Source organism: Stenella coeruleoalba (genome assembly GCF_951394435.1).
Source record: "Stenella coeruleoalba genome assembly, chromosome: 2".
In the NCBI taxonomy this organism is placed as follows: Eukaryota; Metazoa; Chordata; class Mammalia; order Artiodactyla; family Delphinidae; genus Stenella; species Stenella coeruleoalba.
The window spans coordinates 21,589,190-21,616,560 of record NC_137147.1 but is presented as its reverse complement, the minus strand read 5'-3'; the positions used below and the strand labels follow the sequence as shown (position 1 = coordinate 21,616,560).

The following is a 27,371-nucleotide window of genomic DNA, read 5'->3' as shown; positions in this document are numbered from 1 at the left end:
CACCTTGAAACCTAATTGATCAAATTTATAATTCTAAGATCAATCGCTGTAATAGTGTAACTCTAGTTATGAGAAGCAGCAACAAGAGGGAACCATTTCCTGGACCCCGACAGACAGGTAGTCCAGAGGATTTTGGCTACTGTTAACAGGGCCTACTTCAGTAACAGCACACTGAACGGCCTATCAACGAAGTCCTCACCTGACCTGGGGGTGAGCATTCCTAGCACCGTGGGACAAATTGCTCATGAAATGCCTCCCAAACCTTGGTTGAAATTAAGACCGAAAGGGAAGGGATTATAAAATAGAGAATGTTGGGCTTCCCTGGTGGCACAGTGGTTGAGAGTCCGCCTGCTGATGCAGGGGACCGGGTTCGTGCCCCGGTCCGGGAGGATCCCACGTGCCGCGGAGCGGCTGGGCCCGCGAGCCATGGCCGCTGAGCCTGCGTGTCCGGAGCCTGTGCTCCGCAACGGGAGAGGCCACAACAGTGAGAGGCCCAAGTACCGCAAAAAATAATAATAATAAAAATAAAGAAAGAAAGAATGTTGTCCACTATCCAGGCCTACACATTAGCCACTGCAGTCGCTGACCTGCAATACACCTTGAAAGGAATTCATGGCGAAGATCAGGAAGAGGCACTCTGTGCTTTGGGAAAACTGGCAGAACAGACCTTCAGATAGATATTTTCAGGGGAAAGTTTTTATAAACCTGGATTCTTGCATCTTCCCATACTTAGAAAAGCACTAAACCATTAACTAAGACGTCTGTTCCTTGTGACTAGCAGCAAATTTCTACTGAGATGTGTGTTTGATTGTATATACCCCATTCACCAAGATCCAATGTATACTGGCCTTCCCCTTTACCTCTTCAGAGCAGTTCTCAAAGCTCTCTGAGAGACTGTGTCCTGGGTTATAATTCTTAGACTGGCTCAAATAAAAATTTCCATTTCATTCCTAGACTGACTATTGATTAATTTTTTCATTGACACACTGGTATACCCTTAAGTAGCTAAGTAGACATTTAAGATTTGTGCATCTTACTGGACACAAATTATACTTGTGAAAAAATTTCAATACAATAAGTATCCCAAATGAAATAAAACTAAATTAAATATGTATTTTTCAATCTGGAAACCAAGCATCATAAATAGAAAACTCTCTCCCAGATGACGTAAGCTGGACAATTTCCATAAGCCAGATCTGTCAGGCCATTGCTTGGGTTTCTAAGTCTCGGATCACAAAAATTAAAGCCCAAACGGAAACTGTCTGTCCCAAAATGATGACTCATAGGCGCCTCTGGAATCTGGGTATTGCAGTTTCACACCTTGGGCTGCAGGCATCACCTGGTATTTTTGTACTGTTTGTAAATAATTCAACAGCAGCCCTGACTGAAATCCCACTCTACCACCAAAACCAGAAAACACAACTTAGTACAGATTAAAATTTGTTCATACTTAAACATACGGCCTCTATGTAAAGAGTGCCAACTATTTGTGTGATTCTTCTGGGTCTACATCCCTGATATTAATCCCTGTGCTTGCTGCACTCTCTCACAACTCACCACAGAGTTAGAAAAAAAAAAAAATTGGCACAGTGGTAAAACAAATTCACCAATGAGAATTTTTTTCTCAGCCAAGTAGAAACAATGGGAAAACAATAAATGTCATATTTAATATTGTCCGGTTTATAGGGTACAACTTCACAATATATAAGTATCTGGATTATTTGCACCAATTCTCTCTTCTTCTACTGCCAGTACTTTTTATGGTCACACTTGGCACATCTAAATGAATTATCAGTTGATTGAAGCAGGTATTTAATAAAAAGGAGGTTTTACAGATCTGCTAGTCAACACAGTGCCTGTAGTTAACAATAATGTATTGTTCACTAAAGATTTGTTTAGCAGGTAGATCTCATGTTAAATGTTCTTAACACACACGCGAAAACCAAGAAAAAACAAACAAAGAAAAGGGGACACAGGAAACTTTTGGAGGCGATAGATATGTCTATTCCCTTTATTGTGGTTTCATGGGTGCATGAAACCCATATGGGTGCATATGGCCAAACTCATCACATTGTATACATTAATTATGTATAGTTTTTTGTATGTCAATTAACCTCCACAAAGCTGTTAAAAATAGAATTAATGTAATTCTGAATAAAAAATACTTTCTCCTAAAATTTTTTTTAACTAAAAAAATAAATAAAAAGGAGCCCTTGAAATGCAGATGACAAGGGAATTCCCTGGCGGTCCAGTGGTTAGGATGCCAAAAAAAAAAAAAAAAAAAAACAAAGAAATGCCGATGACAATATTAAACAAACAAGCTTGGTGCAGAATCACAAAATATTTTCAGCCTGGGCTTCCCTGGTGGCACAGTGGCTAAGAATCTACCTGCCAATGCAGGAGACATGGGTTCAAGCCCTGGTCCAGGAAGATTCCACACGCCCTGGAGCAACTAAGCCCGTGCGCCACAGCTACTGAGCCTGTGCTCTAGAGCCCATGAGCCACAACAAGAGAAGCCACTGCAGTGAGAAGCCCGCGCACCGCAACGAAGAGTAGCCCACGCTCACAGCAACTAGAGAAAAGCCCGCACACAGGAATGAGGACCCAACGCAGCCAAAAATAAATAAATAAATTTATAAAAAAATAAAATATTCTCAGCCTGATTGCCAAGAGACCAAAAATGTGACACACAAGTGAAAAGTTTGGTGTTTCTGGACCACACAAGCTCAGCCATGGCAAAGAAGATCAGCAGGGATTCTCAACTCATGAGATTCAGTCTGGCTCATCTGCTCATACTCCACATTCTTTATCAAGTAAAGGCTGTAATGGGAAACCTGAAGCATTGCTTAATTAAAACCTCACCCACATGTACACACTGACACACAAGCTATGTATTATGAGTCCAGAAACCTTGTAAAATACAAGACGCTGGAATGTTGATAAAATTTCAGTGAAATGAGCCTACTATCATGCAAGATTACTGTGAAAAATTTAATTGCGCTAACTGTTCTTTTTGGAACATAGAGAACTATCTGCTCTCTTTAGTAGCATTAATCAGATTTCCCTCTTCCATCGCTACTGCAAGAACAAAGACGGTACTTAAAACTGGATCCTATTCGGCAAAATCTGTAAGTCAATCAGTGGCATCTCACATGCATTTCGATTTCTGCACTGCAGCTTCCAAATGCAGATATTTGAGAAATATAAATCTTGCCTGCTCAAAGCCCAAAGGAAACATTTGACTCTAAGTCATATTCTCACTGATACTTCTTGGTTAAATAAGTCTTAGAAAAACAAATTAAATTACATCAGCAGCTTAAATATTTATTCTTTCTTGTAATTTCCATATCTTAAAGCCAACCTGTTTAACTATTAAATGTACATAGTCCACTTAGGATACAAAACTATAGCTGTAAACTTTTTTCCCCAATGACTTATATGTGATGCCTTAGTCATTAATAGTAAATACCGATACTATTTGTATAAAGTAAGCCTTCTGAGTTTTTTCATTCTATTTTAGAGAGAATAATCATTGCCTTCTTATTTTGAACCATCAAAAAAAAAAATAAAAAAGCAGAGTCTCTTCTGTACCTGGTGTATTTTCATACGAAATAAACATTGTTTTGATGCTAATCCTTTGGATAATAGTATAACACCTTGAAGCTTTTCTAATGTATTTATCAAAAGAATATACTCTTAGATATGTATTTTTCTCTTCCAAAAATATTCAAAATGTATTCTGAAAGTAAAATAAAACATTTTGGCCAAATAATTACAATCATTTGCTTTCTTTCCTCTCCTATCTGCTTTTAAAGCAGTAATCACAGGCTTCCCTGGTGGCGCAGTGGTTGAGAGTCCGCCTGCCAATGCAGGGGACATGGGTTCGTGCCCCGGTCTGGGAAGATCCCACATGCCGCGGAGCAGCTGGGCCCGTGAGCCATGGCTGCTGAGCCTGCGCTCTGCAACAGGAGAGACCACAACAGTGAGATGCCCGCGTAAAGCAAAAAAAAAAAAAAAAAAAAAAAAACTTTGAATAAAGTTCTGCTTTTGAAAATATAGACAATGGAAAGAATATTGTGCATATTGTATCATTAGTAAGACAGCTGTACTGAGATACGTAATTCTTATCCATGCATTTATATGGGTGGCTTTCTTTGATGAGAAATCTGGCTGAGAAGAATATCTTGTTTGTGCAATCAAGCAAAATGTTAGCATTTCAAAAATGATTGTCTTTTAAAACACGTTCTGCATGTAGGTGAGGAAAAAAAAATACTTCCCTTCTACTCCTCTAGGTTCTCAGCTAGGGCTTTGTAACCAAACACAGAGTGGCAAGAGAAAAGCATACAAATATATTTAATGCAAGTTTTACATGACATGGGAGCATTTATGAAGAAATGAAGACTTGAAGAAGTGATTAAACTTGAGCATTCTTATGCTAGGTTTAATGAAGATAGGAAAGTGGTGGGAAAATGTGATAGGACAAAGGGGTATGAACTGAGAATAGTAAACTAGGGGAAATTTGCAAGGTCTGTTCATTCAGAATCCCCTCGGCATCCCTCTGTCTTCTGTGATAAGGCTGCTCCTTTCCTCCGGGGAGGGCACCTCTCACATGAGGGTCTTAGGGCTTGCTTCAGAGTGTGAAGGGGAGTCAGAGAATCCTTCCTACACCTCTGCTTCTCAGATTCCTCCAGCTTAAAGTATTCAGTATGCCAACACAATATGTTTTGGGATAGTGTGTCCTGAACTCCATCAACTACAACCAACTCAGTAGTAGGTAAAAGATCTTTGTTCTGACTTAAAGTGTGTATGTGTTTACGTGTGTGAAAGAGAAAGAGAGAATCCAAGAAACGTGTATTACAAATTTCAGAAATTCATATATTGGAAAATGATATAAACATTATTTGAAACTTTAACCAAAGGCTATTAAATTGCATTTAGATGTTATTTCTGTTCCAAGTCAAACTTCTCTGAAACCATTGTTACTCTAATTTTCTTTTAAATTAAGTATCGTTTCTTTACTTTTAAAGACAGAATAAACCCCCAAATTTTTAGCCAATGAAAGTTACAAATTAAATCCGCATTACCCACAAGCAGCGTGCAAAATCTTAGATAAATATGCCCTCAATATCCATGCCTTAGGACATGCTCTATAAGTAAGACTATCTGTGAGCTTAAGTAAGTCTCTTCGGGTGATACCCAACAGGTGTGTACCTTATCCTTTGTTTTTCTTAGGCATGGCCCAATTTTACTGGGAGATTTTTGTCCCAACGACTTGTTATTCTCATTTCTTTTTAACTTCAGAAACTTGGATCTGGACCAACAGGCTTTTAATCAATCCAATTAAGGGAATGTAAGTGGGAGACCTGTGAGGGAGTACAGGTAATCTATGGGACCTGAATTTCTGGAAACATATGAAGGCATATTGCACTTTATGCTGAATCACCAGTGTTGCAAAGGGCTGACAATCTACCCTTTTATCATTCAGGTTGCCTCCCTCTGCCCCCTTTTATAAATTAATTTGGTTTTACTGAGGCTTTGATTAGGTAAGTTACAGATGTATTTCTTGATAGACAGACATGATGTACTGGGTAAAAGGAATGGCTATAAATAGGTCTTAGTAACGTGGTGATAAGATGTCAGGGGAGCGGTAGTGTTCTATATTCCTGTGATTAGGTATTTTAGTGAGCCTATGCCTCTGGAATGTGAACTTCACAAGTGTTTCTCAGTTTTTTTCTCTCCCCCCTAGGTAGGACAGAATGGCTAGAGTGAGCTGGAGTTGTGTATTTCCCTTCCACAGGGTCTGGATAACTAGTTTCCCCTGAGGGTAGGCCTTGTTAAAAAAAAACAGAGTGCTCTGATGTACAGTTGGCCCTTGAACAACATGGCTTTGAACTGCATGGGTCCACTCATTCGTGGATTTTCTTCAGTAGTAAATACTACAATACTACTTGATCCAGCAGTGGTTGGTTGAATCTGCAGGTGCAGAACTGCAGATACTGAAGGCCAACTATAAAGTTATACGTGGATTTCCGACTGTGTGGGCATTGGTGCCCCTAACTAACCCCTCCATTGTTAAAGGGTCAACTGTATTTCCAGATGGTTCCTCTTCCCGTCCCTGTGACAGAAGCACAAAGGGATTTTTCCCTAGTGTTTACTCTTAGAATCTTGTGGAACTCCTGGAGGTAAATCTCACAAAATTGTGGAGGTCGCCTGTGACTAGGTTCTCCTAGAATTTCCAACTCTCAGAGTTGTCTGCACTGCACCTCTGGCAATTGGTCAATCACAGCTCAGGTTTTCCTACCCTACCCTGGCACTGGTTCCCCCTTATAGTTTTTGCTCATGAGTCTCTGCTCTGGGAAGTAGGGACTCCTTGTATTTACCTGTCTCTCCAGTCCTGGGGACAGTGGTTTGCCCTATGTCTTCCCCTGTCCCACAGATCCAAGAAGAGCTGTTGATTTTTCAGTCTGTTCAACTTTTTGCTTACTGTTAGGAGGGAGGGGTGACTTCCAGGCTCCAGTCATGCAGAACCAGAAACCAGAAATTCTAAATATATTTCAATCACTGCAAAAATTAGTAGTTCAAAGAGTACATAGATCAAGGAAATAGATTACAGAGAAAAAACCCTGTAGCCTAGAAGGAAAAATACACAATCTCAGTATGATGTCTTTTAAAAAGGTAGCAAATGAACAATGTGTAATTACCAACATTTAAATGGTAAAAACAGACCCGGGAGAAGAGGATAGCACGGTGAGGCATTGGCTTTTTGCAAAGCCAGCTTAGAACAGTAAGTACACCTTTCTCCATACAGAATTCTATTCAAGCAGTTGCTATAACAAAGAAAGACAATAAAAAATGGAGGATCAAGGTGGAGACATACTGGAATGCATAAAGAGGTCTCATTGAGTAAGGAAACCACTCTCCGCCTTCTGAAAAGTAACAAAAAAGCAAACTGGAAGAAAAGGCACAACCTTTTGGTTGCATATGCAACAAAGACATCATGATCCCGAGAAGAATTAGCTCCTTGTCAGTCATTTATTTCCAAATTGCAGCAAGTTGACGATAAGATCAAGGTAATGGTTGAAGAGACCTTTGCTTGGGCAAAAAGATTATAATCATACCACTATATTTAATCTTTAAGATATATCAAGTGCATTTAATCCTCTTAATACATACTCTGGTGGCATTTCAAGATATTTCCATTGACCGTGAATTCAGTAGTCCTAATAAACTTATGAATATATTATGTTGCCCTTCCATTAACAAATTAAATATGATGTTATACAAGGCATACTAGTTCACTGATAATTCAAAGGCAAAGTTTGAAGATTTATTGTCTGCATTTGATTCTCACTCTCAATTCTTGTTTTGTTGGGGGAAAAATTGTTTTCTTGCTTATGTATGATAAAGTATACATTGTAAGGATTGTCATGCTTCTAATAATGTGTTCTGTATAATTAAGGTGGGTTACTAGAAAAGTCTAATGATTTAAACTCTAATTGTGTAACTGTTATTTTCATAGGAAGTTTATAGAGACTCATCTGAAAACCATTCCCAGTCATGCATTTTCAAATCTGCCCAATATTTCCAGGATGTAAGTCAATTTTTTTTAATATAAAGAGAAGTTTGCAATTGTGACGTGTTATTTTCTAAATGTGTTCTATCAAGAAAAATACTTGTTATATATCGCACTTGCATAAGTCAATAACATTCTACATTTCCAATATATATGAAGTTTATGTACAAGATGTTTATTTGATTTGGCTACATATTTATTCCCTAATTCCTAAATGATTTTTTAAACCTAAAGTAAATTTAAATTCCTTTGGCCTTAAGAATTTAATAATTCTTGATGTATTTCAATATATTTTGAGATGTGGCAAAACCTTAGCCAGGACTCTCTCCCATAAACAGATCTATATATCTATCTCTAATCTATCTATCCCAGTTACCAATTCTTGATTTTCTTTTCACCACTAGTACAAACGTTTACATTTTGTCATAAATGTAGCCAGTGATTTCAGACTTCTCACTTTAAAAAATAACTAAAATTAATTTGAAAATTTGAAATCGTAGAAAACTGAATTGCTATACACTCAAGAGTGAGGAGAAAAAGGGGTTCCATGTTGCACTGACAAAGAGTGTATGTGTCTGAAATGAGCCAGGTCTTTATTTCATTTAGTTGATTCTGACAAGCAATGCAGATAATCCAGGCCTACCAATGACATTACCACCAGCCCGTGTGGTCTCTGGCTAAATTTATTCATTTCATTACCATTTATTGAGTGTCCATTGTGTCATGTCAGGAGCATTTGATGTTTTTGGTTGTCACAACTGGAGAGAAGGGTGCTACTGTCATCTAAGGGGTAGAGGTGAAGGATGTACTCAACATCCTACAAGGCATAGGATGCCCCCCACCTCCAACAAAGCATTATCTAGTCTACAATGTCAGTAGTGCTGAGACTGAGAAACCATCCCAGCTGAACATCTCTGCAGTTTTTTTTTTTTCTACCAGCCCTTCCTTTTTCAAATTCTTGCCTCCTTTGGTTTCCCTGCTGTTGTTCTCTCCCTCTTTTTAACATCTTACCCTGGCTACTCTTCCTCAATTTCCTCTCCTGGATTCCTATTTCATTTCATTTCATTTCATTTCATTCAGTTACTTACATACCAGTTCTTTGTTTATTTTGTCCTAATTCCTTTATACCCTCCGCACCTTGAATGAAAACTCCCATTCCTTTGGCTTCACTATTACCTAATACAACTAATTCCTAAATGAGTATCTCTACCCCTGAGTTGTTCCTGCAGCTCAGGCCTGTATTACAAACTTCCTTCCAAATAGTGTCACCTTGATGTCCCACAGACACTTCAAACAACATATCCAAAATAAACTCATCATCTTCCTCCTAAACTGTTCCCTCTCTACTCCTTCTTGTAACAGCAGCACCATTTAGTGGTCTGAAAGCTAAAAGCCTCAAATTCCCCTTTAGCCCTTCCTTTTCCCTGATCTCCCCTATACAATTGCCTATTTGGTGTCTCTACTTGGCTCTATTCATTCATTCATTCATTCAATGAATATTTATTGAGCCCTACTTTGTGCCTGGCGCTTTGCTAGATGTGTCACGTACAACAGTAGACAATACTTATGGAGCCTCCAGTTTCCTTCCTAAGAGAGTGATAAGTGCCATGATGGGGTCAGTTCTAGGGTGACCTGGGAACTCATATGAGAGGTCTGTTACCTGGATATGGGGTGGGGTCAGGGAAGGCTTCCTGGAGGAAATGGTGCCTAATTTGCAATGTGTATTATCTGGCCAAAAAACAAAAGATGGAAAGATAGTTCCAAGCAGAAGAGAAAAGGGATGTCAGTGAAGTTAAAAATAAGTTTGTTGAGGCTGGAGCTTAGGCTGGGAGTGGGGACAGTAGAGAAAAACAAAATTGGGAGGGAAGCGAGTACAGGGCCTTGTGAATCATTTGAAGGAGTTTGAAATATTCCCTAAGGACCAAGCCACAGAACGATTATAAGCAGGGAAGTGAGAGATCAGATGTTTTAGAAATATTCCCTGGCTGGGCTGTGGAAGGGGTGGAAGTGGAGCAAGGCTGGAGACAGGAAGTTAGTGAGGAGGTCGATGCAGTGCCTGGGGAGAGGGAACAGCAGGTTGAATGGTGAAGGCTGAGTGGGAATAAAGAAAAAGTGGCCAGGTTTGAGAAATAAGGGAGAGCGGACAAACTTAAAAGTTGGTTGATTTTGAAGGGGGAAACAGATGGAGAATTTCAACGACATTTCTGACTAGGACACCTGTGTGGTTGATGAGCACATTTGCCAAGGTAGAGAAGTTTTCTGTGCATTTGCTGTGGAGGGACAGGGGGTAAGTTAGGAATTCAATTTGGGGCCTGTGGCATTTGAGGTGCCTTTGAGGCATCCAGCAGCTATGTCTAATAGATATCAGGATAAAATTCTTTTATTAATTCATTCAAGAAATATTTATTCAGTCCCTGGTATATATCAATCATTTTTCCAAGAGATAGGGATACATCAGGGAACAAATGCACAGAGAGCCATGCCCCTGTGGAGTTCACATTCGAACGAAAAGAAATAGGCAAGGAACCAAAAACATAATAAAGAAATATATTAATACAGAAGGGAATATGGATATGGCAAAAAGGAAAAAAATCAAAGTAGACTAAGGAGAACTGGAAATTCTGGGTATGTAGGGGCACTCAGGAGAGATTTTGGTAGAGATTAAGACTTGAGAGTCATAAACAGGTAGAAGTAACTGGGACCAGGAGGAGAGGCTTAAAAAAAAACTGAAGAAAGAACAATTTTAAGAACATGAGGTCCCTAAGAAGGCAGGAGGGAATGGGGTGCAAATAGTGGGATTGACCTTTTACAGGAAGATGGACACCTTTTGTACTATAACGAGAAATAGTAGTTAGAGATGGGGCAGGTGCAGGTAAATTAATAGGCTTATTAGAGGGGGATTCCAGGAATTCTCATCTCAAGGTTTCAATATTTTCTACAAATTATTAAAAAGATTATCTACTAATATTTGGGTAGAAAGGGCAGAGTTAGAAATTTGAGAAGGTTTGAAATAAAATGATGGGCAATAAAAGAAGGAAGTTTGACTGGGATATTCAGGACATCCAGGCAGATTTGAAGGTCCTGATGAGGACTCTTCCAGGGAGACTATGTTTAGATTCTCCAGTCTGGGTTAAGTGTGCCCTGAACCCCATCAGAGAATTTATCACTCTACATATTAACCCCATTTACCTGTCTGTATCTCCCACTACTGTGAGTTCCTTGAAGCTAGGGAACAGGTCTGAATGGTCAATGCTCATTTACTGACATATAGTGAATGTTTAATAGATATTTGTTTAATGAAAGCACACACACATACCTAAATAATAGTTAGGGAGCTGTCACATCTACGGGGCAAGAGATCACCAGGTAGCACAGTTAGGAGCTGTCACATCTACAGGGCAAGAGATCACCAGGTAGCTTTGCCTGGAACAGTACACATTCCCACCTATTATTCTGGCATAATTATTAATAGCACCCTGCATTAACTCACAAAAATATCCTATTGTGGATGATTAATGATATGGTTACTCTAGTTATTACATGAGACTTGCATGCTTAGAAGAAATATGAGGAGGAGGTGGGATCTGATTTTTCCTGATTATAAAAATGGGATAAGCAAGTAGGGAATCACTGCTCTTATCCCACTGAATAAATGGTTCCTATATGTTGTCTTCACAACCAAGCTATAAGAGTCCTCTAAGGAGGTATCATTCAGTTGGAGAAATTGGAACTTCAGTGATCATGACATGTGCTGAATGACTAAAACCTTAAGAAAGCTTTGCACCTCCTAAACTAAGAAATTCGGGAGAAAATTTGGAGCAGTGGATATGATGCAAAGTTAGGAAAACAAGTTTGCAGCCTTCAGAATTAATCTTGTCCTTCAGATGGCTCAGCTTCATCCATTCTAAATCCCCACAATCTCTACACAATAAATTAATTCTTTTCAACATCTTCAGTGGTTTCCTCTATGTTAGAGGTATGATATTTGGATCAAAATAATTTATGTAATGTTATCCACAAGTGGCAATGACTTGGGAGACCTGATAAATCAAAGGATAATTGTTTAGAGAATAGATAATTCAAAACAGAAAGCACAGGACCTTTAGAATACACACAATACCCATGAGAAAAACACTCAAATGGAACAGTCAGCACTCCTCTTATAAAAATTGTATTAATGAAAATATTTTACTGGCAGATTCAATTCAAACTATAGGCCAGTGGTTCTTAACCCTGCCCGCACATTAGAATCATCTGGGAAGTGTTTTAAAAATAAAAATGTTTGCCCCATCCCTTAAATACTCTGAATTAATTATCCTGGACTGAGCCTTGGACATCTTATGTTTTAAAAGCCTCCCAAATATTTCAGTTGTATGGCCAGGGTTGAGAAGCTCTGCTACGGCCACAGGTGGACACCATCTGTTAATCATTAATTTTCCCAAATGTCATAGAAATGCCTCTCAATAAAAAGCCGTCATTGAATTTGGCTGCATTAGTCATTCTTATTACAAGATAGAATTTAGGAGACTTTTTGAAACATCATCCCTTATGTATTCTCGACAAGTTGTATTTAGAAGTTTCTCTTTTCTCCTTTTTAGTACTTAAAACTTTTATTTGTGTTGCCTTTCAATTACAAAGTTCAAAATAAATATTGAGTTTTCAGCCTCTCAAAATCAAGAAGAGAAGTCTTGAGAGAATATATAGTCACCACCCTATGGAATGTTCCACTAGAGAAATGTGGCTTTTTCTTCATCTTCTTTGTAACTACATCTCTGACCTCATGCAATTAGCTACTCCATTAAAAATGCCTCTTATTTATTGGTGAATTCTTTTCTAACGTCTTTCATTTTCTGCTATTTTGAGTAACTCACCTGTTCATTCATTCACTCAGTCATTCACTTAATCCATAATTATTGGAAGTCTACTACATGACAAGCAATATGAAAGGTACTTTGAGTGTACCTTCAGTGTCCATCAGAAACAGACAGTTCCCCATTTCAGAGAACTGGCACTCTAATGAGACATCAATCACATATCATCCAAACACTTGCAAAGTTTCATTGTGATAATTAGTGGAAGGAGAAGTTCATGGTGCCATGAGGATATACTATGCAAAATTTGACCTAATCAGGAAATTTGGGGAAAGCTTCTAAAGGAAGTATCTGTTGAATGAAACCAGAAGAATGAATAGGTCCAATGAATTGGGAAACTTTCAGATAAAACAGGATCTAAAAAAAGTAATAACTAATTTTAACATAATTAGGGAGAAACCATGAGGGTTGTGCATGTTGCATGACCTGGGAAGCCCCTGACAAAGAAGTTACATCAAAATTAATAGTATGTTTGCAGTTCACAACCCTACTAACTTTCTACTTTGTTTTATATTTTTGTGATGTTCAGCTACTTGTCAATAGATGCAACTCTGCAGCGGCTGGAATCACATTCCTTCTACAATTTGAGTAAAATGACTCACATGTAAGTACAATGAAAAGTGAAGCATGAATCCAAGCCACAGCCAATCTTAATTGATAATTTGGGGGCTCCAGATGGCAATAGCAACTAGAACATGGGTCAGAATTTCCATTTATATTCAATTCTTAACTTGTTCTCACTCTCAGTTTATGTTAATTCATCCTAATTCTAACTTGCATGGCTGGAAGTTAAAGACAAAATTAGAAGTCCTCTTTTTGAATTGTCATTTCTATCTATTACTACTGTGTCAACAGATTTTATTGACATGGATATCAGTAAGTCAATAAATATTTACTGACCACCTACTGGATTCCAGGGCCTGTGCAAGTTTCTGCAAAAACTAACTTTTTTCCCTCATTTAGGAAAGAGAAATGTAGCCTTGTGAGATTAGGAGTGGAGTTAAGAGCTCTGGCTTTGGAGTTGGTCAGAGTTGGGTTAAAACCCTGGTTTCTTTGCCTGTCATTGTCTAACCTTGATGTTCCCTGGTGGTCTAGTGGTTAGGTCACAGCAATCTCATTATCTAACCTTGGACATGTCATGTAATCCTTCCTAACCTCAGTTTCCTCATTTGTAAAATAATGGTAATAAGAGTTCCAACTTAATATGCTTTTTATAAATATTGAATGACATAATGCATGTAAGCATTTAGCACAGTGCCTCCCACATAAAACCAATCAATACACTTCATAAATAATTATTCTGTTTTTATTTCTGTAGTACCTTGCAATCTATAAAAAGTTTTACACAAATAATCACATTACATTCTTTTAAGCAGCCATGTATTATGAAATATTAACTCTCTTTCCTTGATGAAGAAAAAAAATACTTATCATCTATGAATACTTAGTATGTTCTAAACATTATGCTGAACATTTAAGTACTTTATTTATTTAACCTTCAAAAAACAACCCTGTGAAGTAGAGATTATCATTTGTATTATTTATTTAAGAAAAGCATAAATGTAGAGAGACTAAATACATTATCCTAGGTCACAGAGTTACTAATGGATAGGGTCAGAGGTTTTACATCATAAATATGTGACTCAAATCTTCTTTCCCTATGTAATACAGTATGCGGCCTTTAACACATTTTTGACCAGAGACGTATTATGGCCACAGGTATTAGTTTCTGCAAAAATCCCCCGGACGATAATGTGTTAAGAATACTGAGGCCCAGAAAGTTGTCTCCAGCTATGGTAGGCTAGCGGACATTATTATATCAACCATTGGTTTGAAAACAACTAGAGGAGCTGGAAAAAAATCTGTTTAAAGGTATTTGAGTGTTATGAAGGCAGCAAGAACTTAAGGGGAGAGAAGCAAATCCCCAAAACAACATTTGATTACTTTCCTCTTGAAGTATTTTCTAAACTGTAAACAACAGCTGAGAAGCTGCCCAGAGGTTTAGGCAGTCTCATAGAGCTAGGGAAATAAAAACTGGAGTTCAAGGCTTACTAAGGAGATGGCTCCTGGTAAACACCCAAGGATTTTAGCTGGGATGCCAAAAAGAGCTTCATCCCAGAAGTATGGTATAATGGGAAATAGATCAGTCCTCACAAAGACTAAAGCTCAGCTTTCAATAAAAAATAACCAAGCATACAAAAAAAAATTAAAAATAAAGAATTTATAGCAAAAATCAAGAGAAGAAAACAGACAATAGAAAATGATCCACAAGAGATTCAAATATTGGAGTTATCAGACAGACTTTAAAATAACTATGATCAAGACATTCAAAAATTTAATTGCCAAGATAGAGAATTTTAGAATAGAACTGGAAAATATTTTTGAAAGGATCAAATGGAAACTCTAGAATTTAAAAATTCAATAACTAAAATAAAACCTAAATACATGAGTTTAAAACAGATATACATAGGTCAAAAGAGAGTAAGTAACCTAGAAGTTAGGTCAGAAGAATTTATCCAACCTGAAGCATGGAGAGAAAAAGAAATATGTGGCACACTAAAACGTCTAGCATACCTATTACTGGATCCCAAGAAAAATAAGAGAAAGAATGAAAGAAGCAATATTTGAAAGAAAATTTCCAAAATTCATGAGACATCAAGTCACAAATGTAAGCAGTACTGCAAACCCCTAAAGGATAAATACAAAGAAAACCACAACAAGGCACATCATAGTAAAAGTGCTAAAAAATCAAAGAAAGAGAAAAGCATAAAAAGCAGCCAGAGGAAAAAAATACATAATACTTTCAAAGAAGTAACAACATGACTGAAAGCTGACTTTTCAACAGAAATGATGGAATCCACAAAGCAAAAAGTAAGATATCTGCAAAAAGGAGAACCACACAAATAACAACAGCAAATATCAGCCAACCTAACAAAAAGATTCTCTGAAATTGAAGACAAAAGAAAGACATTTCAAGCCAACAAAAGCTGAGAGGATTCATCACCATTAGGCTCATATTAAAGAAACTGCTAAAGGGAATTATTAAGGCAAAAGGAAAATAATCCTACCTGATAGCACAGAGGTACAGGAGGAAATGAAAAGCAAAAAACAAAAACAAACGAACAAAAGAGCTAAATATAAATTAAACTTGACTGTACAAAACAAAATAAAACGTCTTATGGGGTTTAAAAAACAGGCAGTCTTTGCTCTGCATGATAGTGTTGGATCATAAAACTGTGCATGCTGAAACTGTGCAAAGCGATCTTAATCAATGATAAAAAGATTACTTTTTGTGACAAAAATTCTTGTCAAAACATTAAAATCTCTCTTACTATTGGGTTATAAATGCATGGGGAAAGTAAAAATAGTAAAACTAATATTTTTAGCACATTGTAATTTTAAACGTTAGAAGCATTTAGAAGTAAAATGTTTTATTTCTTTCTAAAAAGCTTATCAAGAGTAGTTTGAATAGCACACACATTTTTCTCTGTTGTATATATAACTTACAAGAGAGTATCACGTCACTGTCTTGGCAAATTGTCATACTCCTTTCTAGGTCTGGATCAGCTTCCAATATCTATCCTCTGTTCTTTCAATGTCAAAATATTTCTGAGAGTCTCTTTAATGTAAGTTCTTTTTTTTTACCAGCATCATCTCTTTGGGGACATCTTCATTCTTTTATTCACAACCACTTTTCTTATTTATGTCAATAATGCACCTTCACTTAAGTTCCTCTTATTAAATGTCTAGAGTCTCTCAAATGGTAGCAGTATGGACGTTCCCATGGTTAGCAGTTTCTATGGTTCTATTTACATTTATTCAAATTTCACTTCCAGCACTATCACATTTTGTTTCTTTGTTTCTTCCATCTTTGTTGGTCAATTACCTCTTTCAATTATCCTCTTTTATAAAATGTTGTGTGGGTTTATCACTGACAGTCATGGAGGCAACACAACTGCACACCTTATTGTTTGTGTATGAACTGAATAATAGATGCTAGGTGACCTATCACCAATGACTTTGAAAGGAGCAGTGTAATTGATCACCTATCATGATGTGCATCTGTTACTTACATAGTGATGCGTGGACTGAAGATCTGGCAGCAAAGTTTGTACTTTATGCAATTACTCATAGTTAATATATTGTGGTAACAAACTTGAACCATGTGGTTGGAACCAGTTATTATTTAAATTTAACTAAATAATGGTAACTGAACCTCATGCATATGGGAACCATGCAAAGCAAGGACTGCCTGTACACACAGAATTCAAATACACAATAGCAAACAAAGCGATGGGAGGGTTTTAAATAGTATTAATGCATTCTAAGTTCGTTGAATTGTCTGGGAAATGGTAAAAGCACTAACTTATATTAGACTTTTACAAATAACGAATAAATATTCTAATCCATAGGGCAAAAACTAAAATAACTGTAAAAGAATGGATAAATAACAAGCTAATAATAGTGAGGAATGGAATAATAAAAATTAATACAAAAAGGGCAAGAAATTAGAAGAAATAAAGAACTTCTGGAACAAATAGTAGATTTAACTCCAAATAACCAATATTTACATTAAGTGCATAAAAGGACTAAACACTCCAATTAAAATACAAAGATTGCCAAATAGGTTAATTAAAGATGCTGCTTATAAGAGACATACTTTAAATGTAAAGCTATAGAAAGATAGAAAATGTAATCATGAAAATATTAACATGCAAATAGTAACCAAGAGAAAATTGATATAAATATACCAATATATATAAAGCATGAAGCCTTGCTATATATAAAAAGAAATTTTACTACGATATAAAAGGATTACTATACACTGTACCAAAAAGATATAATGATTCTAACCTTGAATGTCTATAAGAGCATAGCTTCAAACCATATAAAGCAGAAAGTAACAGAACTAAAAAAATAAAATAGATAAATCCACAATCATAGTGGGCGTTTAATATAGCTTTATCTGATAGAACATATATACCAAAAAAGTAAATAATCATACTCATAAGAAATTAATATCTCAGTAGCTTACAAAAAATTAAAATCAACCATATTCTCTGACTAGTAGGTAGTACACTTCTAAATAATCATGGATCAAAGAAGAAATCCCAACAGGTACTAGAAAATAATTTTAACTAATTGTCAATAAAAATATGACAAATCAAAACCTGTAGGATGCAATTTAAGTTATACCCAGAAGAAAATGTATATATTAGAAAAAAGGCTGAAAATAATTCATTTATATAGCTTTCACAATAAATGTATAAAGGAACAGTGAATTAAAACCAAAGAAAGTAGAACAATACCCAAGAAAACTGAGAATTCAGGTCATTAAGAACAACAGTTAAAATTCAAAACCAAGTCTCCAGACTCCGAATATAATGTCCATTTATCACCCATTTTGCTTCTCTGCCCCACTCACCAAAAACTCAAGGCAACTGATTTGTAATAAAGCTCTATATAAATCCTGCATCTCTTAAAAGCAACTGTTTTGTTTTATTACAGCCTTTTTCTCATAGAGGTTCTAGTTGTTAATATTTCTCTTATAAATATCCATTTTCCCTCTCTGAGCAAAAGTGTTAACTTCCAAAAGCAAAGGAAACTATTAAATACAATGACTACAACAAGGATGAATTTGAAAATGGGTTTTTAAAAAGATACTTTCCTTATATATATGAGGTATTGAGAGCCTAATATCTTAGAAAGTAAGAGAATAATGCATCTTGCATTCTTCAAATTTTCCTACTATATATCCAACATTATTATCTGCAAATGGTTCTAGTCAACATGAAGGATAAATAAAGACTTTGAGTGCCAAACATCAATAATTTGTTTAATCCACAGACCGCATGGTACTGTCAACCAAAATTTCCTGGGATTCCTGAGCACAGAATTAAAGCCCTCTGATTTATTTAGGAAATAGCTCTTCACCATGTTGGATTTGCTGCAAGGGTAGGTACTAAACTAAGGAGCACTGATTTCAAATGTCAGTGCATGTTGCCAGTGCTTATTGAAATGCCTCAGTGAGCACATCAGCAGTTAAAGAGCATAATGTTATTCTGTTTCGTGAATGTATTTCCTTCCTCAGCTGCCCTCTCTCTACCCCTTTCTGACCATGTGATTTGGTGAATAGACTGATCTAGGGCTACGGAGAACTCACACTTCATCATCCCCACTTCTAATCATCTCTCCAATGCCTTTTCAAACTTTTCCTGCCAAAGCTCAATATTTGTCCTCTGAGACAGCTTCTTAATTCATGTTTAGATTTTATTCCCTGATATGAATTGGGGTGGTAGAACATAAACATTGCTTCTGTTAGTGACCATGAGCTAGGTTTCCAAAGATACAAAGCTACCCATTCATTCAATAAATACGGTATGTTTAACACTGTGCTAAAGCTGTGGTAATTGCATCTTATAGCTAAACATACACAATAATCCACTATTCAAAATAGTGTATTATTCTATTTTTATCCAAACCCTCTTCCTCTGGGCTCTGTGATACCACACTCCCAGCTGTCCTCCAACCATGCTGGTCAGTCTTTCTCATTCTCCTTTGCTGGTGTCTCCTCCTTCCCCACTTCAAAATGTTGGGGTTCCATATGGCCCAGTCCTGTGTCCTCTTCTCACTCCACACTCTCCCCCATGTGATCTTATCCAACAAGTCTCAAACTTACACATCTAGTCCAGGCCTCACTTTTTAAGTATTGGACCATTAACCTATTGGTCTATTGACATCTCCTCAGTTGTGTTACATCTCTCTCACTACTTAAATACCCCAAACTGAAATCTACCTCTCCTCCTGAAATCTGTAACTCCTCTGATACTTGCTGAGCCTGTATATGGCACCTCCATTCACCTTACTGCAAATCCCAGACACCTGAAGGGATCACTATACCTTCTTTCCTCATCACCCACTTCTAATCCTTCACCACGTCCTGTCCATTCTACTACGTTAATACATAAAAAATTCATCCTCTTTCTCTCCGCTGCCACCACCCTTGTCCAATCCACCATCATCTCTTGCTTGGACTACAATAACTTCATAGCCGAACTGGTTTTTCCAGTTTTGGCTTCCTCTATTTCATTTCTGCACAACAGCCAGAGTGATTTTTCTCTTAGGATAAATCCAGAGTCTTCAACATAAACTTCCAGGCCCAGGACTTCAGCCGGCCCTGCCCACCTCTGTCTCCTCATCTTGCTCCATTCCTGCACACCTGTGTTCTTTAGTTCCTTGAACAGTCCAAGATCTTCTCCACCTTGGGGCCTTCACATCCTTTTGCCTCTGTCCAGAAAGTTCTTTCTCTCTCTCTTTACCTGGTTAACACTACCGATTATTTTTTCAGCCTAAATATTACTTACACATACCCTTGATCCCACCTAAATGAATCCTTCACTTGAATCTATGATTGAACCCTTTATTTTTGCTTTATAGAACTTACTGAAATTTGTGAGAACAATGCAAATGTGTGAAGACAATAATAAATGTTTCCACAAGGCAGTGTGTTTTGTGTGCCAATCACTCACACCATCAAACCAAAACCAAAAAACGGGGAACAATTAGATATATTCTAAACATGCACTTTTAAAATCATGAATTGAAGTAGAAGACTGAAGAAGTCTGAATTAATGAAAATTACAATTGATAGAACATTTAGTATTATGTGTGAACATGCACAGATGCATATATGTTTAGCTGTCCTTAATGGAGAATTTACCGTGTCCCAAGCACTATGCTGAATGCTCAACACACATATTTACTCACTTAATCTTTGCGACAATCCTCTGAAATAGCTACTATATTTTACAGAAAAAAATGGTGTTCAATAACTATATATATTTATATATAAAGTGCATTTTATGTAAACATCACATAACTGGACCTTGCTTTTCTGTCTAATAATCCCTACCCTTTTTTTTTTAGTCCATTACATTTACTGTAATTATTGATATGATTTAAACCTGCCATTTTCCAATTTGTTTTCAATTTTTCTTCTCTGTTCTTTGTTCCTCCTTTGTTTTCTCTTGGATTAATCAGGTTGTTTTTGCTTTTGTTTTTGTTTTCTAGTATTCTCTTCTATCTCCCCTATTAGCTGTTTAGCCCTTTGTAATATTTTCTTGTGGTTACTCAAGGGATTATAATATGCATCCTTCACTTATCATAGTCTACCAAGAACGATTATACCAATCCCCATATCATGTAAGAAACTTTTGAAATTATAATTGCATTTGCTCTCTCCCATTTTTTGTTCTGTTTTGTCATATATTTTATTTCTATATATGTTATAAATCCCACCACATTGCTATTTTTTAAAAGAGTTAATTAACCTTTAAAGAATTTGAGTAAAGAAAAACTAGTCTTTTACATATATTCCCATATTTAATATTTCCAGTGTTAATTCCTGCCTGTAGATCCAATCATTCCCTTTAGCCTGAAGAACTTCTTTTAGCATGTTAGTGTGGTTCTGTTGGCAACAAATTTTCTCAGCTTTCATTTATCTGAAGATAACTTTATTTTACCTTAATATTTAAAAATTAGTTTTGCTGGGTATAGAATTCTAGCAAGGCAGTTTTTTGTTTTGGCCCTTTGAAGGTGTCTTTCCATGTCTTCTGGACTCCATTGTTCACTCATATTCTCATCATTGTTCTCCTGTGGATAACGTGTCCGTTTATCTCTGGCTGCTTTTCAGCCTTTCTCTCTATCTTTGGTTTTTAAAATTATGTACCTAGGTGATATTTTCTTTGTCTTTAACTTGCTTGGGGTTTGCTGAACTTCCTGGATCTATGGATTTCTGGTTTTGTTCAAATTTTGAAACTTTTGCCCAATATTTCAACAGACTATGGTGGAAATGACATCATGCATTTTCAGGCCCAGTCTTTAAGAGAACTGGCAGCTTTTAATTTAGACTCTTGGAGGCTTGAACCACTATGTAAGAAGTCCAGCTACACTGATGGGAAGACCATATGGGGAGGCCCTGAGATTACATGGAGATGGAGGAGCAGCCAGCTGAACCTAGCCTTCTAACAACCCGCATCAGAGCCAGGCATAGAAGCACAACCACCCTGGACCCTCCAGATTGATACAGACACCACCTATATACCAACCAATGATCCTAGGGGATGCCACATGGGGCAGAAAAATTGCCCAGTTTAGCACTGCCTGAAATCCTAATCCACAAAATTGTGAGCTATAATAAAATGGTTATTATTTTAGCCATTTAGTTTGGGGTAATTTGTTATGCAGCAATAGATGGCCAGAAGAGGTGGGACACTGAGAATTTGTAATAGAAAACTACAAGAATGGCAGGTTTCTTTGCAAATTATTGAGGGTCCTAAGTGGTTACAAATTAGTTCTCCTGAGTTCTAAATTTCAGCTAGGATACTGGTTGGACCCAAAAGTGTACATATGATAAAGATTTATGACTGTAAATTGTGTACATATGATAAAGATTTGTAACTGTAAATTGATGAAACACTAGCCACATCCATCTTCTATTTCATTTCCTTTATAAAGAAGCCAATAGCATATAGTAGACGGTTGCTGTTGTTACTCCTATTAATAGTAGCTACCAGTTACTGGATGCCTTTTATGGGCACGCACTCTGCTAAAAGAGCTTCACATATACTGTCCCACTTAATCATACAAAGCCTCAGTTTCCACTATGTAAAATGAAGATGGTAATAAATATCTCACAGGGCTCTTACCCAAGTTTACTCAACTAAGAAATTTCAGAGTCAGAATTTGAAACCAAGAGTGTCTGCCTCCAGAACCAATGCAAACTCAAAATATCTCTTTAATTAAAAGAAGAAATAATTAAATAAAGTGCTGCCCTCAGAAATATGTTTTTACTGTTTTGTGGATTTTGGGGGTTTTGTTTTTGTTTTGTGGATTTTTTTGAAAATCACAAGTAAATAAAAATTCTGCAACTGGGTAGGTAAAACGTGTGATTTACAGCGGATAGTGAGATAAGACTTAATTTTGCTGATTCCCTGAATTGAATCAAGTGGATTTATTGGAGGTTTTGAGAGCACCAGTCTTAGTCCTGATCATTGAATAATCATGAAAGTAGCTGTATACATCCTCCAGGCATATATACACTACCATGTGTAAAACAGATAGCTAGTGGGAACCTCCTTATAGCGCAGGGAGCTCAGCTCAGTGCTCTGTGGTGACCTAGATGGGTGGGATGGGGGGTGGAGGGGTGAGGGAGGTCCAAGAGGGAGGGGATATATGTATACATATAGCTGATTCACTTTGTTGTACAGCAGAAACTAACACAACACAGTAAAGCAACTATATCCCAATAAAGAAAAAAATAAATTGAAAAAAAGAAAAATCATTTTTATAATGTTCTATTTCTAGTGGAAAATCTGCTGATAAACTTACATTTTCCTCAATCCGCTTCAAAACTCTGAACATTTATAAACTCTCTTTGAATTAGCATCTATTTTTTAAATTCCTCAATAAATTAAAAATGCATCAAAATCATGAATATCACCTTCCATTATAGATTATTTTTCCCCAGTTATGTAATGGAATGTTAGTGGTAAAATACTTTATCGATAATTATCATAGTAGAATAATTAAGATATCTCTCACTGAAAAGCCTTGATACACAGTAGCAGAGACAATAAAACTCAGAAAAGTCTGATGGGAGGAATAAGTTGTTAACTTTGGAGTATACAGTGTAAAACCTCTCCCCTGACTTATGAATCTTCAGTAAAATCTACATTGCTCACTTTCTGATGTGAGTGGATTCCTTATTATCAGCAGGCAAGTATGATGGAACAGAAGAATGATGGGACAGTCCATATCTGGGTTACATTTTAGAAAAATGTGACTACAACAAGTATTTTTTAATCCTGTAATCTGGTGTTGAAGAAGTCCTCCCAAACTAAAATTGATCCATTAATAAGCATTTTAGGATAAAGTTGTTCAATGATTTTGAGTCATTAAACTTACTCTTATCTTAAATTTAAAAAAAGAAAATGTAGGAAATAACTTATTCTGTGAACTTGTAGACTATTTCTGAAAAGTGAGTGCTAGTCCAAAAATCAGGACCTTAGAAGCTAAGGATCAAATATATACAAGAGCTTTGACAGCCTTGTACTTTTTAACCCAGTAATTCCATTTCAGTACATTTTCCCTAAGAAAATAAACATAGGAGTGAGAAAAATGTTCACATAAAAAGCCATTTGGGGCTTCCCTGCTGGCGCAGTGGTTGAGAGTCCGCCTGCCGATGCAGGGCACACGGGTTCATGCCCCAGTCCGGGAAGATCCCACATGCCGCAGAGCGGCTGGTCCTGTGAGCCATGGCCGCTGAGCCTGCGCATCCGGAGCCTGTGCTCCACAACCGGAGAGGCCACAAGAGTGAGAGGCCTGCGTACCGCAAAAAAAAAAAAAAAAAAAAAAAGCCATTTGTCCCAGAATTAATTTATAATAGCAAAAATTTGGAAACTACTCAAATGATTAGGTAGAAGAATGGTTTAGTATGAAATATTGAGCAACCATTAGACATCTTTTGTCATAGACTAATCTCAGAGGAACTGCTTTTGACACAATGTTGTTAAAACAACAACAACCAAATATATCTACGGAGAGAAAAAAACTGATTTTCTTTGGATCATGGAATGATGGGAGATTTCACATCTTTTTGATGTGAAAGTGTTTACAAGTTTTACAATGTATATATATATATATTATCTTTATAGTCAGATGAAATAAACTTTTTAAAAATTAAGGAGTCCTTCAATATGCATTAATTTTGAAATTAATACTTGATGTTAAAATACATGGGTGATTCAGCTCCCTCCCACTGGTGCAGGTCCCGTCCCTATTCTTTTGTCTCTGTTTTTTCTTTTTTCTTTTGCCCTACCCAGGTACGTAGGGAGTTTCTTGCCTTTTGGGAGGTCTGAGGTCTTCTGCCCGCGTTCAGTAGGTGTTTTGTAGGAGCTGTTTCACATGTGGATGTATTTCTGATGTATTTGGAAAGAGGAAGTTGATCTCCGCATCTTACTCTTCCGCCATCTTGAAGCTCCTCAGTCCAGTTTTTGTCCCTAGGCATTCTTTAAACGTCAGTCTCTTCCTCCCACCGTCTCCACTTGCCTTATGTTACTAACGTGATGGTTGCATGAGATCAACATTTTATGGTTTCACATTTGGAAAAGGGAATCTCAAGCCTGTATTGCACAATTTTCTGTGTCCCCATAAAGCTCAATTAATCTCATATTAATTACTCTTCTAGCCCTTTTACTTCATTAATTACTAAACTTGTGACTGCCATAAACTGACTCTCATACGTTTCATGCTATTAGTGCAGAAAACTATCCATTTACTTCAAATCAGACGGATTTTATAAGGTGAAAAACACTTTTCAGCATGGGTGAACTAAAAAAAAAAATACGTGGGTGATTTATTATGTGATAAAAGCCTATCACAAAATGTTACTTCAACATTAATTTACTTAATTCTTAGTCCCAGTTTTCACATCGGTATAGTACAGCATTTAAAGCATTTAAAGTATTTAAAGTAACAAAATTCTGGCTTTGCCAACATATTCACATCTTGGTTTTTTTTGTTTTTTGGGGGTTTTTTTTTGCGGTACGCGGGCCTCTCACTGTTGTGGCCTCTCCCGTTGCGGAGCACAGGCTCCGGACGCAGGTTCCGGACGCGCAGGCTCAGCGGCCATGGCCCACGGACCCAGCCGCTCCGCGGCATGTGGGATCCTCCCGGACCGGGGCACGAACCCGTGTCCCCTGCATCGGCAGGCGGACTCTCAACCACTGTGCCCCTAGGGAAGGCCCACATCTTGTTTTTAAAGTAGCTAAATAATTAGTTGCTACTTCCCTACACCTCCTGGAGCATGCAGTAAAGTTGCACGTGATAGATGTCCACTAATTATGTGTTTAACGAATCTCTCCACACACCACTCACTAGAGTAAGCAGATCTAGTGAAAGTCAAAGCGGCCTGCCTCCCATTTTTTTGAACCATTGCCAGTTAAAAGCAGACTAGAACAAAAACCTGAAAATCAAATTGAAATAAGCGTTGCGAAGGATCTGGGACTGGCTGAGAGCTAGGTTTTTGGTTAATAGTCTTGCTCAGTTTCTTGTTTTAAACAACACAGTCTTATGCATTATTTCATTTGTATTTCTTAAGCGTCCAGCTATGCTGACTGGGGCAGCTTCTCTTCTCTTCAATTATTTTAATTCAGTCTCCGAGCCCGGTGGGAGTCTGACGCTTTCCTATCGCCCTTGGCCCCATCTAACTTTGCAGGTGAAATGCCAACTCGAATTTATTATTGCCCTCAATTCTTTCCCAGCTTGGCGTGCTTTTCATTCATGGACTGGAGATGTTTAGGGCATATAGGCAAATATCTCTAAGGCTGAGGATCACAGTCAAATGCCAGGACTAATGCCTATTGAATAATTGAGGTGGGAGGGGGGACAGGACAATGGAAGAAAATCAGTAGTTGGAAAGTTCCTTCATAGGAGGGTTTAAGTCTTCATTTCCCCCCTTTTTGGTTGCTCACTCCCCAAGCTGAGAACTCCCTTCTCTCACCTTGCTGATTTCCCTGTTCTTTCGGTTTAGACTGGATACTAAGTACCTGCCACAATGCCAGTTGTTTTAAACAAACTGATTTCTCTATTTTTGGCTCTGAGAATTAACAAATATTTCTCAGAAGAAGAAAATCCAGAATCTAGATGTATGATTAAATGAACCTAATGTATGCTAAATTATTAATCTGCTGTCTTGTGAAAACACTGCACACTGGGCATCGTTAGACTTTTCATCTAAATGTCCATTTTATTTGAAATCCAATGAAGGGAAATTAAGCAATAATGAGTATTTATATTTAAGCTCTGGTCGATGATCTTCTTTAAACATCATTTAAAAAAAAAAAACAACTGTATTTGGAGCTAGAATTCCTAGTTTAAGGCCCAGAGTTGCCTCTAACTGTGTAACAGATCAGTCACTTAACCTTTCTAAGCGTCTGCATTGTTTTGTCTCTAAAATAAGGATGATGTTACCTGTTTCTCTAAAATCAGTTCTTCTATTCCCTCACTGGTAGAACTGTTCTGAGTAATAAATATACCCAATCCCTTTGCACCTTATAATTTTCCAAGGCTGGGCTTTTTTCTCTTCAGTAAGCTTCAAGACCCTCAAGTATTTCCCTGACACAGCTAAATCGCCCCACTCCGTGGAAGAGCATACTTGAAGATTTAAGCAGACTCTTTGGCACTGCATATTAAAATTTTTTATATAGGATATGTATTGCTATTTTTTTTAATTTGGGGTTTTCTTTTGCATGGCTTTTATTATATTTTTTTCTTCATTTGAACAAGATAAAATAAAAAGTGAAATTCACACATTCCTAGCCTCCAAACCTTTCTCCCGGAGATGACCACTATTAACAGTGTGCTCTGTATTTTAAGAATTTATTGATGCTTATTGTATGAGTTTGGGTAGGCTAATTACTGTAAGAAATAGACAAAAATAAAAATGTGTAAACCCTAAGGTAACAAGTTTATTTCTTCTTTATGAGACAGTACTGGGTAGATGAGCAGGTGGACAGGGTAGCCTTCCTCCATGCAGTCACTCGGGGACCCAGGCTCCTGATCCAGAGGCACTGGGATCTTCAGCTCTTGTTCAAACTCACCCTGCAGGACATCTCTGTTCCAACCCACTGTGCTGCAATTGCATATAGGTTTTCTTTCTCTCGGTGTCCCCAACTTCCTGGCAGCATATCTGGCCTCCTGCACACTTGAGCCATAATTGCTTTACTCAAAATTGTGTGATTCAAATTCACCCTCCCAGGCATTCTTGGAACGCATTTCAGTTTGGACTCCTATTTTCTCCTTCTTATCAGAGGTTTCTGGTACTTACCTCTACACCTCTATTGCTTTTTTTGCAACAACTATACCAG

General features: G+C 37.2%; 1 protein-coding gene across 2 annotated transcripts in view; it reads left to right on the top strand.

The window, feature by feature from the left end:
* The window catches only part of TSHR (thyroid stimulating hormone receptor), a gene marked incomplete at both ends in the record, with an annotated part of 164,017 nt that overhangs the window by 83,827 nt on the left and 52,819 nt on the right, over nucleotides 1-27,371 (top strand). For both annotated transcript variants that reach the window (XM_079913184.1, XM_079913185.1), the window contains 2 exons: nucleotides 7,520-7,591; nucleotides 12,974-13,048. In XM_079913184.1, the coding sequence (XP_079769310.1) occupies nucleotides 7,520-7,591; nucleotides 12,974-13,048 (147 nt within the window). The remainder of the gene's footprint in view (nucleotides 1-7,519; nucleotides 7,592-12,973; nucleotides 13,049-27,371) is intronic.